General features: G+C 36.9%; 1 protein-coding gene across 1 annotated transcript in view; it reads right to left on the bottom strand.

Annotated features, from left to right (window-relative positions):
• The window catches only part of LOC150098938 (uncharacterized), a 205,455-nt gene that overhangs the window by 176,164 nt on the left and 11,241 nt on the right, over positions 1-18,050 (bottom strand). Inside the window, exon 3 of the mRNA XM_090405465.1 lies at positions 6,256-6,465. Coding sequence (XP_090261591.1) covers positions 6,256-6,465 — 210 coding nt within the window. The remainder of the gene's footprint in view (positions 1-6,255; positions 6,466-18,050) is intronic.

The raw sequence follows: 18,050 nt of genomic DNA, 5'->3' as shown, positions 1-18,050 counted from the left end.
GAATCAGCTTTCCCTCCAAATACACTGTAAATATTACCTCTCTTCTTGGCAATATCGACCATAACCTTGACCATATGTCATTTTCTATACATTAACCTTCTTCCAGTCACTCTCAGCCTTGTGTCATATAGTATTATATTGTGCCAATCAGAATAACTTCCAGAATTTTTGGAAATCTCTCAGTTTTTACTGTTTTAATCTGGCTTCCCACCACTACAGGTATTACTGTTTCTACCTTAGAATGTATAACCCTGTGATAGTTTATCCCTTGTTTCCAAATCTTTAACTGCCATTAAATATTTCTCTCTCTCTCTCTCTCTCTCTCTGCTGTATAGCATGAAAGAATAAATCTAATTAGCCCTATCTTTTTTAACACCTTAGTCGCCTGTCTCGCTTCTTCACATCCTGAAATTTCAATTACTAGAGTTCGCACCATTGGAAGAATTGGTACCATTATGCCAGGGGAAAAGACTAAAGCATTTCTATTTGATTATAAGAGAAACCTTTCAGTCATAAGACTGAAAATTAAATAATCCTGTAATAAAGAAATAATTCTACACAATCAGCAAATGTGTATTTGAGCTACTATAAAATGGTGGCCATGATACAGCCAAAAGTAATCCTGTAATGCAGATATTACCTGCACTATCACCAATCTTAATATTTATTGAAAAAATCCAGTGCTAGTGGATGGGAAGTGAAGCTACTAGCAGCAGTAAAATAAAATTCAAATATCAAAGCGAAAAACAAAGGAAAGAAAACCAAAGTACGTGTCTTGCCAAAATCCGAGGTGCCACCAGTGTGAACCCAAGACCCAGAGACAAGGTTGAAGTAATTCAGAAGTCATATATTTCCAGTATATAAGTAGTCAAAAGCACTTGATTATACAATAAATTAAAGATACTAAGAAATTATATTCTTGCTTTTGTCCTGGATTCAAGTGTAAGCAAACAAAGTTTTCGTGTGAAGTATCTTCATGACTGGGTTACTTGTATATAAGGACTAATGACTTCACGTTAATTGCCTTAGTAGTAGTGCCTTATAGTATAACCAAGTGTTGTACCACCTTACCCCAGTCCTGAAGATACTTTCAGGTGCAAACTTTGTTTGCTCACACTTGGATAAAGGATTAAACTAAATTTATTATATTCTAACCAAGTGAAAATTAAACTTTCAACTCCATACTTTCCTTGAGCCATTTCTTTTTCTTCTTACTCATCCCAGAACCCTCTTCAAATCTAACTGTTTTCTCAACATCCCAAGTCATCTCCTTCCCTTTTTGTCTACACACACATTCATATCCTCTTGGTGCATCAGCCTTTCTCCCACTGTGTTCCCCTGTTCACGCTGAGTCTCCCCATTTGCCAGCAAAGGTTGGTTGATTGGTAGAGCCTTTGCTACTAATGGCTCATGCAAAAAGTTAAGCAAGTTTGAGCATGGTTAGTAGTTGGAAGGATCTACTGTTCGATGCTGTTGGCACACTCTCCCTCGATGAGTCTTTGGACTCCCTGGAGGTGTCACATAATCACAGCATTTGGCTAGAGAGCAGACTTGGATCATTATTTCTTCTGCACGAATTTTTTTTAGATGCTAGTGCACAGTCATGGCCACATGTGAGTGTGTTAATTGCTTCCTGCCTTCAGGATGAAGGATGATAAGTTTACTACCATGTTAGGAGGAAGTTGAGGCTTGAAAGTAGAGTTTTTTTAGTAGATTTTCATATTTCCTGATATGCAGATGTATTATTTTTCAAAATTCTTTGTCTGCTGAAGCATTCAAGATTCCAGAAAGGATCATCCAAAGGTCAACGTTCAGTATTGTGGCAAGATACACGAATAGTTTTGCTAGTGTTGACCAGGAGAATGCAAGTTGAGGCAATTTCTTCCCTTAAAGGGTAAAGCTGGTGTGACTGTAAATGCAGAGAGGCTTCGGTGAAGGCTCCATACATGGCCTGGAGACGCTCCACATTTTCTTAACACATCTAAATAATCAACATCCCAGGATCCAGTTTACCTAAGAAAAGGAAAACAACAATTCGAGATAATAATTATCCCTGCAGCATTTTTTTAATTAACAAATCAGCCAAAGTGCTCACACAGTACACTGGCAAAACACCTTGGCTGATTTGTTAATTAAAATTAAAAACACACTTTAAAGCCAGTATAGAAAACCTCACACTCCAACATGCTGACATAATGGTCAGTTTTTATGTCTCTTTTATTCACTAATGTCCCACTCAAAGACACCTTAGACCCCATCCAAGCCATATTTTCTCCTGATATCTCAGCCCTATTTCAGTTCACCATGAACTCAGGCTATTTCATTTTGAAAGGAAAATTCTACAAACAGAGAGGAGGGAGAGAGAAAGAGGACAACCATAGGTTCTTTACTTTCTTAACCCCTGGCCAACTTCTTCATGGAGAACTTCAAAGAAAAAGCTTTAAACTCTGTCCCACATAAACACACTGTCTGGCTATGCTACACAGATGATGTGTTTTCCATTTGGCCTACATGGCCTGGATACACTCCATATTTTCTTAACACAGGAGAATGCCAGTTTACCTTAGAAAAGGAAAACAACAACAGTCTCTCATTTCTAGACACTCTGATTACATTCAGCCTGATGGATCTCTGGCATTCTCTGTTTACTGGAAATCACACATCCAGGTAGACACATTCACCAGCATCATCTCCCCTACCAACAACAATATGGGATTATAAAAATCCTAGATAACAGGGCAAAATTAATCAGCTTTGATAACAGCACCCTAACTACTGAACTTGACCATATTCTCAACACCCTCTTAGCCAATAGCTACAATCCCCAAAAAATCCAAAAAAAATATTAAAACCCTGTAACCTCAATGCCCCTCCCTCCCTTAAGAGCAGGGATTACTCAAGATCTATCACCATTCCATATATTCGGGTCACATCAGAAAAATTAACAAAAATCCAAAGAATCTGCAACCTCACAACCACTAACAGCCCACATAGAAACCTGGCATCCCTTATCTGCTCCACAGAAGACCAGCCACATTCCCTAGACCTACTAGGTGTCTACAGGTCCCTTGCAGTTGCAAATTGTTCTTCTTTGACCAAACATGTGGGAAAGCCAATATCAGAATTTCTGATAACAAGAACTATATCTGGTTCCACTATTACAGCCACTCAAGACTTGCTGACCATGCCGTGGACACCCACCACAGGATATGCTGGAAGAAGGCCACTCTATTACACTGCAGCAAATACAAATGAGCTATTCCTCAAATCTGCCTCAGACTTGAGAAACTTTCTAAACCTGAACAAATTTCAGTGCATGAGACTGCTCCAAATTTGGAAAGCACTCGTCCTCAAATCTTCAGCCCAACAGCCAAAACCACACAATCTAGCCTACTAGGGCTGATTGTGTGGTACTAGGGGGTGCTATCTAGAACTCTAGGGCCAACTTTGGTTGCTTTCCTTCAGCCTCATTTGTCCGGTGTTCATGCCTGCATTCACATATTGTTTTTGTGATTCCTGATGATGGTAATGTAACATTGCTGAAATATAGGAAAGTATTAATTAAAGTTATTATAATTAATATTTTAGTATCCATTGTTATTTCCTGAAAAATAATAGTTATCAGACTATGGTGGAAGAGTGAATATATTGGATTCACCTGCTCTATTATTATTTTTTCTTTAAATCTTCGAGTAGCGAATAGTTAACTGGCATCAAGCTGGGTTTCTCTGCTTCTAGATATTCTAGTCCCCACTGCTGCAAACTCATTTTTGTAGTGATATGTTTACATTACTGCAAAGTAGGAATTTGGCATTAAGTAGCATTCCTACCACTGTCATCAAAGATAGAATAATGCTAATAGAATAGTACTAGGGGGTGCTATCTAGAACTCTAGGGCCAACTTTGGTTGCTTTCCTTCAGCCTCATTTGCCCGGTGTTCATGCCTGCATTCACATATTGTTTTTGTGATTCCTGATGATGGTAATGTAACATTGCTGAAATATAGGAAAGTATTAATTAAAGTTATTATAATTAATATTTTAGTATCCATTGTTATTTCCTGAAAAATAATAGTTATCAGACTATGGTGGAAGAGTGAATATATTGGATTCACCTGCTCTATTATTATTTTTTCTTTAAATCTTCGAGTAGCGAATAGTTAACTGGCATCAAGCTGGGTTTCTCTGCTTCTAGATATTCTAGTCCCCACTGCTGCAAACTCATTTTTGTAGTGATATGTTTACATTACTGCAAAGTAGGAATTTGGCATTAAGTAGCATTCCTACCACTGTCATCAAAGATAGAATAATGCTAATAGAATAGTACTAGGGGGTGCTATCTAGAACTCTAGGGCCAACTTTGGTTGCTTTCCTTCAGCCTCATTTGCCCGGTGTTCATGCCTGCATTCACATATTGTTTTTGTGATTCCTGATGATGGTAATGTAACATTGCTGAAATATAGGAAAGTATTAATTAAAGTTATTATAATTAATATTTTAGTATCCATTGTTATTTCCTGAAAAATAATAGTTATCAGACTATGGTGGAAGAGTGGATATATTGGATTCACCTGCTCTATTATTATTTTTTCTTTAAATCTTTGAGTAGCGAATAGTTAACTGGCATCAAGCTGGGTTTGGGTTTCTCTGCTTCTAGATATTCTAGTCCCCACTGCTGCAAACTCATTTTTGTAGTGATATGTTTACATTACTGCAAAGTAGGAATTTGGCATTAAGTAGCATTCCTACCACTGTCATCAAAGATAGAATAATGATTTATGGTAAAAGGCAGAAAATAATTCATAATAATAAATATTTTTATTAATGAACTAGATAACAAAAATAATCTGTGTGCTTATCTGTGTTGTAGTTAAGTTGTTGGCAAAGCTGGTGAGAACTAGGATCCAGAATTGGGTTGATAACAATGGTATTATATATGATGGACAGCATGGATTTGCTAAAGGGAGGTCATGTTTTAGTAATACACTTACTTATTACAGTAAAGTGATGGCTTCCTTGGACAGAGGAGAGGGATACACAGTAGTATACTTAGATTTTGCAAAGGCTTTTGATAGATGCATGATCAGTTGATAGTCAAACTAGAGCAGATGGAGTTGGATATTAGATTAATGCATTGAATCGGAGACTGTCTATTTGGTAGGTATCAGCAAGTTGTGTATGGGGGAGCAATATCCTGGAAAAGAAAAGTCACTAGTGGTGTACCTAAGAGGTCTGTTTTAGGGCCATTACTCTTTAACTTGTATGTTAATGTATTGGCGAAGATTTAGATAGGGATACAGTTATTTGCAGATGATGCAAATTGGGACGAACTATGAACAGTAGAGAAGATGTTGTGGCCTTAAAAGAAGACTTGAATAAATTGAGTGATTGGGCACGCGAATGGGGATGAGAGTTCAATGTTGCAAAATGTAAGGTTTAAAATTTGGGAAACAAAGATGGGATGTAGAATTTGTGCTTGGTGGGAATATATTGCTGGAGGTGGAAGAAATAAGAGATCTTGGGGATGACAGCAGATAAGGATCTGAAATTTAGGGGACACAATGTGCCAAAATTGTGAAGACAACACAGAGACTTCTGGGAATGATCTGGAGGACACTAACTTGTAGAAATAGTGAGATTCTTGTTCCATTGTATAAGGCTTTGATTAGGTCACACATGGACCTGTGCCCAGATTTAGTCACCTGGGTTTTCAAAAGGACAAAGAGATGTTGGAAAGGGTCAAGCGGCGACTGACTAAGGTAGTTTCTGATCTCTGGAATGTCGAATATGAGAAAAGGTTGAGAAGATACCAATTTATAAAGTCTAGTGGATAAGAAGAAGAGGGGGTGATATAATAGACTTACAAGTTGGTAAGGGGTTGTAATAGGATCCATGTTGGAGAGATTTTACAGAAAACGGTGGGAGATCAGGAGAGAACCGGAGGACATCCCTGGAAGCTTTATAAGGATGGTGTGAGCAGGGGAGTGAGAAGCAGGTTTTTTGCATACAGAGTTGCAAATGATTGGAATGCCTTGCCTGAGAGTGTGGCGTCTGGAGAGAATTTGAGTGTGTTTGAGGCATGGTATGATGAGCTGTGTGTGTATGATAAAAGGACCTACTAGATTAGTCTTTGACTCCATGGGATCTTGGGATAATAATAACTGAAATTTAGAAGAATCATCACACACACAAAAATACGAATATGGCAAAATTTAAGATAATTTAAAACAATACTGAGAAATTGTAAAACACTTACAGCCTGGAACTGTAATGGAGTACTGAATTATTTCTTCTGTCTCATAATCAAAAATATAATGGGTCTCAATACCATTTGCTACCTGTACAAGCTTTGCTCGTATAAAATCACTATCAAAATAATGTTCTTCCCAAGCTGTCGACTTCTTTTCTAAATCAACTAATTCTGCTTTGGAGATAATAGAGTCTGGTACTATTGGTAATGTAGGACCTAAAAACAATAATGTGATTTTAATTAATTTAATTTACACACCTCATTATATATGATCTGGGTTAGCATTAAGACAAAGGATCATCTCAATGAATTAACAAATGTTTCCAACAGTTTCCAAAGAAACTGTTATCTATTAGAGATTTTCTATTATTTCAATACAATAATAAAATCTATCTTTTGCATTAAAACATTCATTAAACACAGTTGATTAAAATACAGGGTGTTCGGGATAAATTTGACAGTTTCGTAAGGAAAAAGAAAATCTTCTTTGTATCTATTAAATTTAATGAATTGACAAAAAAACATTACAGGCAGAGTTAATTACAATACTATCAACAAGATTTACTCAAAATAACCACCATTAGCATCGATCACAGCTTCAATTCAGCTTCGGAACCTCGAACAAGCTGATGCTACAGTCTCCCTGGGAAGGGCCGCAAAAACTGTTTTAATTTTATCCATTAACTGGGCTTTTGTATTACTGGAAGTGCGATTGGTGTCTTTTTCAACTGCGCCCCATACAAAATAATCCATGGGGTTAAGGTCTGGGGAGTTTGGAGGCCAAACATTTGGACTGGTGAAGTCGTAGAAATTTTCAGACAACCATTTTTGACTTTTCCCAGAGGTGTGGCAAGGGGCCGAATCCTGCTGCCATACATACGGCCTACCATTGGCTACCCTTGTTATCCAGGGCTTGACTACAGTTAGCAACTCCACGAACAAAGCCCGAATTCCAATGCCAGGGTTCTTCAACACCTGTTCCTGCAGATTTGCGAGGAATTCTGCTGTACGAACGCAATCAGATCGTCTGCTAGGGATCTTTCTTCTTGCTACATCCTCGTAGTCACCATTGCAAGTCTCTAGTTCATGCCTGATTGTTTTTACTGTATTCAGGGAGCATTGGGCAGCAGTCGTAATATCCTTATTTTGATGGCGGGCACGAATCATCATGATACAAGTTATTCTCTTCCATGATTCAGGTGGGTTCCAGCTATCCATCCTTTCTGACATCTTGTATATGAATGAAGAAGGGTCCAAACTTTTAAATGAAGAGAAGTGTGTGTTAATACATGTAACTTACGGAAAAATATAATTAATTATAAATATGTCAAATTTATCCCGAACACCCTGTAAATATAAATAAAAATAGATTTTTTTAAATAATATTTCTATCTAGATAGGATTAAATGGTATCATTACATTAATTAGGTTTCTATGAAGCTAACTTGGTAGCTCATCTTGGTCTGGCTCCCACTTATGAGACCTCAATAAAAGTCAAAGCTGAACTGGGTAGCGTTCCCTTCTCATAATGCACAGTATTATACATCTGTAAGGCAATAGATCTGAATTCGTTAGCCTCTATATGCAAGTAGCCTGGTTGTGAAGTTACTTATTACTCAAATTTTGTTTGCTTACACTTGGATAAAGGATGAAACCAAGAATATATAATTTCTTGGCATCTCTAACTTATAGCAGGCATGGGCAACCTTTCCTAGTTCGGGGGCCAAATTATCATTCTGTCTCCGAGTCAAGGGCCGGACCAAATTATTAAATAAAATAAATTAATATTAAATGAATTAAAAGAAGTTGCTACTTCATATTTCATTTATTTATAATATAGTGCTTTGGTATAAAGCTCTACATAAATTTTATAATATAATGAACGACATAACAATTTAATGTGAAGATTGGCCTTGTACTTCAACTACGAGACTATCAATATTGATGTTAACATTACTTAAGGATAATCACATAGAATTTTCAAGGTTTTCATTCGTTATTCTTGTCTGAATTTTTGATTTATTGTATTTCATCCTCGAAAAAAACTGCTGACACATGTGCTGCCAAAAAGACAAATGATTTTTCTTGGAAAGGCGCATAAATTTACATATTTTTCTTCCACCAAATAAAATTTATAAAAATCCATCAAAGCAATGTTGTTAAATTCTGATTTTAGCACTAAATCCGCCTGAAGCTCAATAAGTTCCGTCTGTAAGTTTTCTGGCACATTATTTACATCAGCATCCATTGGACGAGCAAATATAGCGAATGTGGAGTCTTTGTTTTTGAAGTCGGCAAACCTTGTATCAAATTGCTTAGTGCCTTCAGTTCATCTCCATAACAATTATAAGGGATATTTTTATGAGTTGCTAGAGTAGGAAAATGATATCAAGCTCTTATCTGACTTTCTAACAATCTTAGTTTATTACAAAAAGCTTTGACATGTCCATGCAGTTCATGGACCAATTGTCCTTGTTTTTGCAATTTAAGATTCAGTTCGTTTAGGTATCTGGTGGCATCTACAAGGAATGCTAAATCAAACACCCACTCATCATCTTTTACTTGGTTAATTGTGTTTCCTTTTATGTCCATAAAATCTGCAGTGTCTTGTCTCAGATCATAAAATCGTTTTAACATTTTACCTTTACTCAACCACCTCACTTCACAATAATAAGCATCTTCATAATCCGAAAATAGGCCTGCCAAATCCTTAAATTAGCGGTGATTAATTGCACGTGACTTAATAAAGTTAATACTGGTTACTACAACTTCCATAACATTTGTGAATTTAATCGATTTTTCACACAGATTTTGTTGGTGGATAATGCAGTGAAAATTTGTTAAATTTTCCAGATGGATCTGTAGTTCTATTGCTCTTTCATGAACTATTCCAATAAATCCCTTCTGTGCACCAACCATTGCAGGGGCTCCATCAATGCATATGCCAGATAGTGAACTCCATTTAAGCCCAAATCTCTCGAAGACTGTGTTGACTGTTTCAAATATACCTTCACTGGTAGTTGTTCCTTTTAATGGCCAAAGCACCAATAATTCTTCTGTGATGTTGAAATCCGCATCAACTCCTCGAATAAATATTGCTAGTTGTGCTGTATCGGAGGCATTGGTGCTGTCATCCAAAGATTGAAAATGCTTCCAATCTAGCAATCTTCTCTTTTAAATTTTTTTGATATCATCAGCCATAATTTCTCTCCGTTGGTCAATAGTATGTCTCAACAAACAAATATTCTCGAAGTCTTTTCAGGACATATTATACTTGCAACATTCAGCAGACATTCTTTGATAAATTCTCCTTCACCAAATGACTTAGAATGCTTAGCGATTTTTTTGCTTAGCACAAAGCTGGCTTTGGCAATGCTGTGGTGCTGCATTCCTTGCTTGTTGAACATTTGCTGCTGGGTATCCAAGTTCTTCAACTTCTGTATTTCATCTTTTCTTAGTTGTCCATCAATTTTTGGGCGATTCGCATGTCTCAAAGTAAAGTGTCTCTTCAAGTTGTATTCTTTGTTGATGGATATGGATTCGTTGAACAGCAAACATACAGGCAAACCTTTATTCAGAATAAAATAATAATCCTCCGTCCAGTTGTCTTGAAATTGACGATTCTCTGCATCTACTTTTCTTTTTTTTGCAATAATCCCTGACATTGTCCCAGATTTATAAGCGATATTCAGAACTGTCAAACAAAACTGTCTTCTATACCACAGGCACTGAACAGAACACAACATCAATGCAAGCACTGAACAAAGCACAACATCAACGCAAGTACTGAACTGACACGTTGTAACACATTCACACACGCCACTAGTCAAAGTGAGAAAGAGACCTTGGTTGAAGAAAACATAGTGCAAATCATATGACATCAGCTTAATGTGAGTTAGAAGAACACACCATGTTTTCTCCCACCATGAATCAGACAAACTTCGCTGAAATAGATTAGGGCCGGTTCTGGCCTGTGGGCCAGGGGTTGCCCATATGTGACTTATAGTATAACCAAGCGAAAAAACTTTCAACAACTCACTCTAATTCAGAGTATTTTAGTAATAAGGTGTGATACCATTTTGACTAACTTGTATATGTGAAATATATGATTTCTGCATTACTTAAACCTTAGTGTCTTCTGGATCTGGCTCCCCTGATAACATTTATTAATGTTTGTCTATATGTTTGCTTGCTCCCTGGGGAGTAGAAAGGCTCTGGGTTTTTGCTTCTCAGTGAATGGAGTCACTAGCAAGTTTCTGTCTTGGAGTGATTCAGATCATTTTTTGGAGAGGTATCCTCCCCCATGCACTTTAAAATACATCAATAATGGTCGAAACTGGTCTGGGTAGTGGCCCTTTCCAGAATGCATAGCATTATAATGTCTGTAAGGATATGTGCCTTGCATTATGGGATATTAAGGCTATCGGTGTGAAGTCATTAGCCTCTATATACAAGTAGTCCAGTCGTGAATTTACTTCACATGCAAACTTTGATTAAAGTTTTAATACAAAAGAAAGATAAGATTTATCTAATTTCCTTTTCACATGCTAGGTTCATTAATTGGCCTCAGAGCCAACTAACTTGGTTTCAAGATGTCAAGAATTATCCAAGCGTAAGCAAACAAAATTTGTGCATGAAGTCACTTCACGACTGGACTAATAGTATATAGAAGCTGATAACTTCACATCAATTGCCTTAGTATCCCATAATGCAAAACATTTATCCTTACAGACAAATGCTATGCATTATGGGAAGGGTCACTATCCAGACCAGTTACGACCTTTATTGAGGTATGTTTAAGTGCAGGAATATCTCTCCAAAAACTCATGCAATCCTTCAGATTACCCAACAATGAGTGACTCGAAGGATCACTTAACTCAGCAGAAGTTTCACTCAGTGACAGGCTCACCCTCTGAGAAGAAACCTCAGCAGTGGCTCTGCCCAATGGCAGGCTCACCCTGCCACTGAGCAGAGCCACTCATATCTCAGGGAAAGCAACCACTTCAGCACAAAAACACATTGGTGGGAACCAGACTCTACTGAGGTCTCATCAGTAGGAGCCAGATCCAGAAACAATACGAAGGTTGAAATAATGTTGAAGTCATATTTCCATATACATGTAGACAAAAGGCGTCATACCTTATTGCTAAATTACTCTGGATTAGAGATAGATGTTGAAAGTATTTTCACTTCGTTATATTATAAATTAATGATGCCAAGAAATAACATTCTTGTTTTCATCCTTTATCCAAGTGTAAGCAAACCAAGTTTGCATGTGAAGTACCTTCATGACTGGGCTACTTGCACATAGACCATTGGGCTATTTATATATGAAAATATGACTTCTGCATTACTTGACCTTGATATCACTTCTGGGTCTTGCTCCTACTGATGAGACCTCAATAAAGGTCAAAACAGGTGTGGTTAGCAGCCCTTCCCATAATGAATTGCATTATACATGTCCATAGGCAATTGATGTGAAGTCATTAGCCTCTATATGCAAGAGGCCCAGTCATCAAGTGACTTCATGGTCAAACTTTGTTTGCTTACACTTGGATAAAGGATGAAACCAAGAAAATAATTTCTTGGCATCTTTAATTTATTGTATAACCAAATGAAAAAAAAACTTTCAACAGGTACCTTTTTTGCTTCTATCAATTATGGATTATGGTAGCTGCAATACCTCTGTTCACTGATTCACTAACCCAGCCTACCACTATTCAAAGATTACATTTAGAGAAGTATTATACGAGATTTTGTAGTATGCTGCATCTGTAGCATGTACACTTTCTGTCATTTAAAAATATGGCACGTAAGAGATAGGAGGAGTGCATATTTGTATGAAATATGGTCAATGAGAAGAGCTGGGAAATTTCAACATCAGTATAACAGGTTTGACGTCAGGTTGCTTTTTTGCTGGTTTGTGCAAAGAAGGCTCCTGGTTCAGATAAGTTTTTTTTTTATTTTTACTAATTAATTCTAAGTGTGTGCTTATGTGTAAAAGTTGTGGTAAAAATTGTGCACTTACAACAATCATAGTGTGTGGGCTTGTTTGTTTTCAAAATCGTTAAACTTAGCACACCGGTACAACATAGCAGTGAAAGGCATATCATTGTGTAGGTCTGCATGAAAAACAAAAGTAGATGGTGGAGATTTCTCAAAAATTGTATCATGCCATCAATGAAATATGTATGTATGGGAGGATGTTGCAGATATTTAGTAGAAAGGCTGAATAACAGAAAAGAAAACCAGATTACCAAATAAATTGATGGTCAAACTAAAGCAGAGAGTTGGATATTTGACTAGTGCATTAGATTGGCTGTCTGATAGGTATCAACAAGTTCTGTGCAGAGGAGCAATATCCCAGAAGAGGAAAGTTACTAGTGGTGTGCCTCAGGGCTCTGTTTTAGGGCCATTGCTATTTAATCTGCATGTAAATGATATTGCAGAAGATTTGAACAGAGATATACAGCTACATGCACATGATGTAAAATTGTTACAAATATGGAATAGATTGAGTGATAGGATGGGAGTGGGGATACCAGTTCAATGTTGCAAAATGTAACACTGAACTGGTAAAAATTTGGTTTTAAAATTTGGAAAACAAAGATGGGACGTGCAAACTTATGGTGGTGATATATTGTGAGGTGGAGGAAATAAGAGATCTTGGGGTGATGGTGGATAAGGATCTGAAATTAGAGGACATATTGCCAAAATTGTGAGGACAACACAATGAATTCTAGCAATGATGTGGAGGACATGGACAGGTAGAAAGATGATTTCTTAAGTATAGTTTCTGGAAAATTCCCATGTTACTCCTCTTAAACACTATTATTATAATTACAGCTATTATAGCCTGTTTTTGTTTAGGAGTGTCCCTTATTTAAATACATTGGCTATTAATACTCAAAAAAGGGGTGTGTGTGTGTGTTTTTTTTTTTTAGGGCATTATGGGGGAGTATAGAAGGCAATTATGGCAGAATAAAAGAGGTGGAAAAATTATGTACATACCTTGTTTTGAGTCTACGATACCTTCCAATTTCATGATCCCACTGAAGGCTGTTTATAAACGGGGGGGGGGGGGAACATGGGGGTGTGTTTTGACGTGGGAAATAAGTTTGGAAACCTGGGTTACTATTAATAATATATATATATAATTTTGTTTAGATGCATTTTTGTAAGGGGGAGGGGGGAAAGTGAAGGGGAAGGGTATACTTATGATGTGGAAACTGGGGCAGGAGTTAATGGGGTGTAGACCGTTTCGGTCAACTGACCATCATCGGAACTTTGTCGGAATGATTTCTTATTTCTACACCATCATCAAAATCGAATTCCTGCCATGTACTCTCAAGGGATGTACAGGATATGATAGTACTACATGAAAAATTGATATCATTACTAACTTCCTATCTACAATATTTATCCACATCAGCCTGTTACTTGTCAAAACTCCAACATTATCAGATCTTATATTTCTATCGTCTAAGGCACTTTGTAGAATATCAATCCACCTATATCTTGGTCTTCCTCTGGGTTGTTTTCCTACCAACCTGGCAGAGAACACTTGTTTTGCTGGTCTTTCCTCATCCATTCTGTTTAAGTGACCATACCACCTGAGATTAGCTCTGCTAATGCATTCCTGGATACTGACAATGTCAGGTTCTTTCCTAATATCCTCGTTTTTAATATGATATTGCCATTGATGCCATCTGTTCACACCTCCAATCTTTCTCAGGACTCTCATATCTGCGTTCTATAGTCTTTGGTCAAATGTTTTACTTCGGACCCAGCTCTCAGATCCATAAGTTAAAATTGGCTTGAATACTGTCTTGTATATAGCTAATTTAGTGTTCAGAGTAATTTCTCTCTTATCCCATATGAATTTATTCAGTTGGCTTCCTACCATACCAGCTTTGTTGATTCTATTCTCTATTTCCATATTTAATTTACCATCTTAACTAAAAATCATGCCTAGGTAAATGAAATGTTTTACTTGTCGGACAGGTTCTCCATTCACAACACAGTTGACATTTTCAATGATTCTGCCTATTTTCATTGTCGTTGTCTTTTTATTGCTGACCTTCATACCATATCTATTACAACAGTTATTCAATTTAGTCAGGGAGTCTTGCAGACTTGTAGCAGATTTATTTAGAAGTATAAAATCATCTGCATAAAGCAAAGAGCTGACATTAACATTTCCAATTTTGATATCAGGTTTAATACCACTTTCCTTCATAATGTGATCCATATAGATAATAAATAACAGAGAGGAGAATGTACATCCTTGTCTCACACCAGATTTAACATTAAACCATCTTCCTGTACTTCATTTAATTCTAACTGCAGACTTACAACTCAAATAAAGACTAAGTATTGCTTGATATAATGTCCCATTGACACCATATAACTGTAGTGTATTGAATAGCTTCTCCCTTGGCACCTTGTCACATGCCTTTTCTAGATCAAGAAAACTTAAATACAATCTTTGTTATATTCCCATGATTTTTCAACTATTTGTCGCAAAGTGAAGATCTCATCCTGACAGTCTCTATTTGGCCTGAATCCAGCTTGTTCTTCAAGCTTTTCTTCCACAGTTATTCTCAACCTTTTCTCAAGTATTGCATAAATCTTACCAGGCATACTCATTAGGGAAATACCTCTGTAATTCTCATATTCATTTTTATTTCCCTTTTTATATATGGACAGTATGAGAGCTCTACCCAATCATCGGGAATTCGTCCCTCTGTCAGCCCCTTTTGAATTATGCAGTTTAGCCACTGTATGACTTTTATACCACCATACTTCAGCATTTATGGTCGAATATCATCTACTCCTGCTGCTTTTCCACATTTAAAGCCTTTGATAGCTTTTTTCTACTTCAAGTATGGATATGTATTCCTGACTGTATGCCTGTTGAGTATTTTTTACCACTGCGCTATCACTGCTTGTTTCATTTAGCAGTGTTTCAAAGTAATTACTCCATACTTCAAGGAGATCTTTTTCTCCTGTTTTCATGTCACCTTTATCATCTCTAACTCCTTTTACAGAAATCTTTCCTCCATTTCCAAGCTTCTTCAACAACCTCCAGAATATTTTGCCACCTTCTTTATATTTATTTTCTATGTTCTTGCCAAAGTCCTCCTATGACTTTGGCAAGAACATAGAAAGTATTGGAACACAAAAACATAGTGGATTGGAAGAAGAGGGTGATATGATAGAGCTGTATAAATTAGTAAGGTGTTGTTATAGGATTAACGCTAAAGAGATTAGCGTTTATCCTACTAATGTTAAACACCCTTCTTATATAGCTTTTTTGTCATTCCTGGAAGTTAATCAAGAAGGGTGTGAGCAAGGGAGTGAGAAGCAGGTTTTTTGTTTGTAGAGTTGTGAATGATTTAAATGCACTGCCTGAGAGTGTGGCGTCTGCAGAGAAATTGGATGTGTTTAAGGTATGGTATGGTGAGCTATGTGTATGACAAAAGGGACCTACTAGAAGTCTGTTACTACGTGGGATCTTAGGATGATAATAATAATAACAACAGATTTCAGCAGTAGTGATAGTGGTACTATTGAAATGAGTTTGGTGGGAGAGAATTAAGAGAGCAGGAGAGGAAGCATGAAGTGTGTGTTTCTTCTGGAAATGCATTTGACATTAGGTAAAGTGACAGGAGATATGAAAGATCCCAAGGATGGTGTCGACTGTGTCAGTGAATCTTGAGGAAAGTAGGATGTTTGCAGAGAAAGAAAGAAAGAGAGAGAGAGAGAGAGAGGTAATGAGAGAGGAGGCTTAAGGTATGAAAAATGAGTAAATTTGTGTAAAGTGAGAGATTAAAATACTTGAAATGCTGACTGATGCAAGATGAACAAGAAGTGTGAGAGAAAGTTATGGGAATGAGAGAGAATGGGCATATCAGGGACAATAGAATACAGGAGCTAGGGATAGAGATGACAAGAAGGCAGGTGATAAGTGAGAGAGAGAATGTGAGTTTTGTCTCAATAATGGAATAATGTGAGTTGGAATAATAATATTATGCCAACTCAATAATATTATGCACCCATTCCACAAATCTCCGTCTCCACCAACTACAACAAACAAACTACAACTACCATCATCATCTACACCAATGCCATCTACTGCCCACCACCACTAGTATTTTCACAGACAATCACAAACATCCATGCCCATGGCAGGATTCGAACCCACAGCCTTTTGGTTGGAGAGCAGATACATTAACCACTCGGTCAAATGGAGGAAAAGTCATATTAAAACTTATTTATTATAGAATTTTAGCCTAACTGTCATGTAGAATTTTAGCTGAATTGTCTGTTAGGTGAAAATTATATAATAAATTCAGGATACATGCAATTTGCTGACAAAAAAAAGTACTAGCAGAGGTGGTGAGCAGTAGTTGGAGAGAGAGCACCTTCTCTACAACTCTTCATCTCCGAGTCTTTGAACTCCTTAGAGGTGTCACAAAATAATAACAATAATAAGAAGAAATAAGTTTTAACAGGAGTTTCCACCCTTTTTATAGTTATATTAGAGAATTTGGGAGGAGAGAGAGAGACAGTGAGGGATGCAGGTGAGCATGGAATGAATGGATCTGTGAGAGGAATAATGTATGGAGATTCAAAGATTAATGGTGGGCAGAACAGAATATCAGAGGAGTGCCTGCCTGGAGGAATGATAGAGTTTGCTTACATTTCGATAAAGGATTAAATCAAGTATATAATTTCTTGGTATCTCTAATTTAGAGTATTACCAAGTGAAAAAACTTCCAGCAAGTATCTCTAATCCAGAGTATTTTAATAATAAGGTGTTACACCTTTTGGCTACTTGTATATGAAAATATGACTTCTGCATTACTTCATCCTTGGTATCATCACTGGGTCTGGCTCCAACTGATGAGACCTCAATAAAGAATAGGGCTGCTCTCCTTTTCTTCTAAAGCCATAGTACTTAAAACTATAATATTTCCGGCTCAGTTGTATGTAATAAATATTACAGACATCACAGAAGCTGAAGAAAAGCAATTATATAGTAAACCTCTGCAATTTTTTGGTCTAGCCGATACCAAGAAGTTAAAAAGGAATTTTTTCAACTATCAACAAAGCATGGAGGATTTGGACTTCCAGTTTTAAAATTCTGCTATTTAAGCAATACAGCTTCAAAAATCCATAAAATATTGCAAACTAATCACACATGTGCAGACCTTCTCTGGTACTACTTGGGTTTTCATCTACCCCTGTTTGAAGTTAATGATTATAAAGGTCCAAAAGCTGAGATTGTTCCTGAATACTATAACGCTCTGTGCTTAACTCTAAGACCGCTAAAACACTGTCATTCAAAAAAAAGTAAAATTTGGTATAAATAAATCTCTTTTGCTGCGAAGTCCCACAGTTGGGTACTGACAACAATATTTTGTTTCATAACTTGATGAAGTTCCAAAGGTACCCTAACGGGAAGGATCTTGCTTGGAGAATTGCATATGGTCACCTTCCAGTCAATGCCATCAAATGGAGGTACATTAACATCAGAGATCCAATCAGCTACCAATTGGAAACAGTAGAACATGCATTCTACAGCTGCCCTCTTGCTCCGTGTATTTGGAACAGATTATGTAATGTGTTGGGCATTCCATTATTTACAACAGAACAGGGTTTTTTTTTTACAATACCCACCACCTTTCATCAATGGGAAGAGAATTTTGATTTTTATAATTAATTAAAATACCATTTATGGAAGGTTAGAGAAAAACATGGATTTGAAAACCAGCAATATGACATCCAAATGCTTT

Source organism: Typopeltis vanoorti, chromosome 15, assembly GCF_054136105.1.
Source record: "Typopeltis vanoorti isolate ZY-2024b chromosome 15, IOZ_Tvanoo_1.0, whole genome shotgun sequence".
Classification (NCBI taxonomy): domain Eukaryota; kingdom Metazoa; phylum Arthropoda; class Arachnida; order Uropygi; family Thelyphonidae; genus Typopeltis; species Typopeltis vanoorti.
The sequence above is the reverse complement of the archived record's forward strand: the minus strand, read 5'-3'. Positions and strand labels throughout refer to the sequence as shown.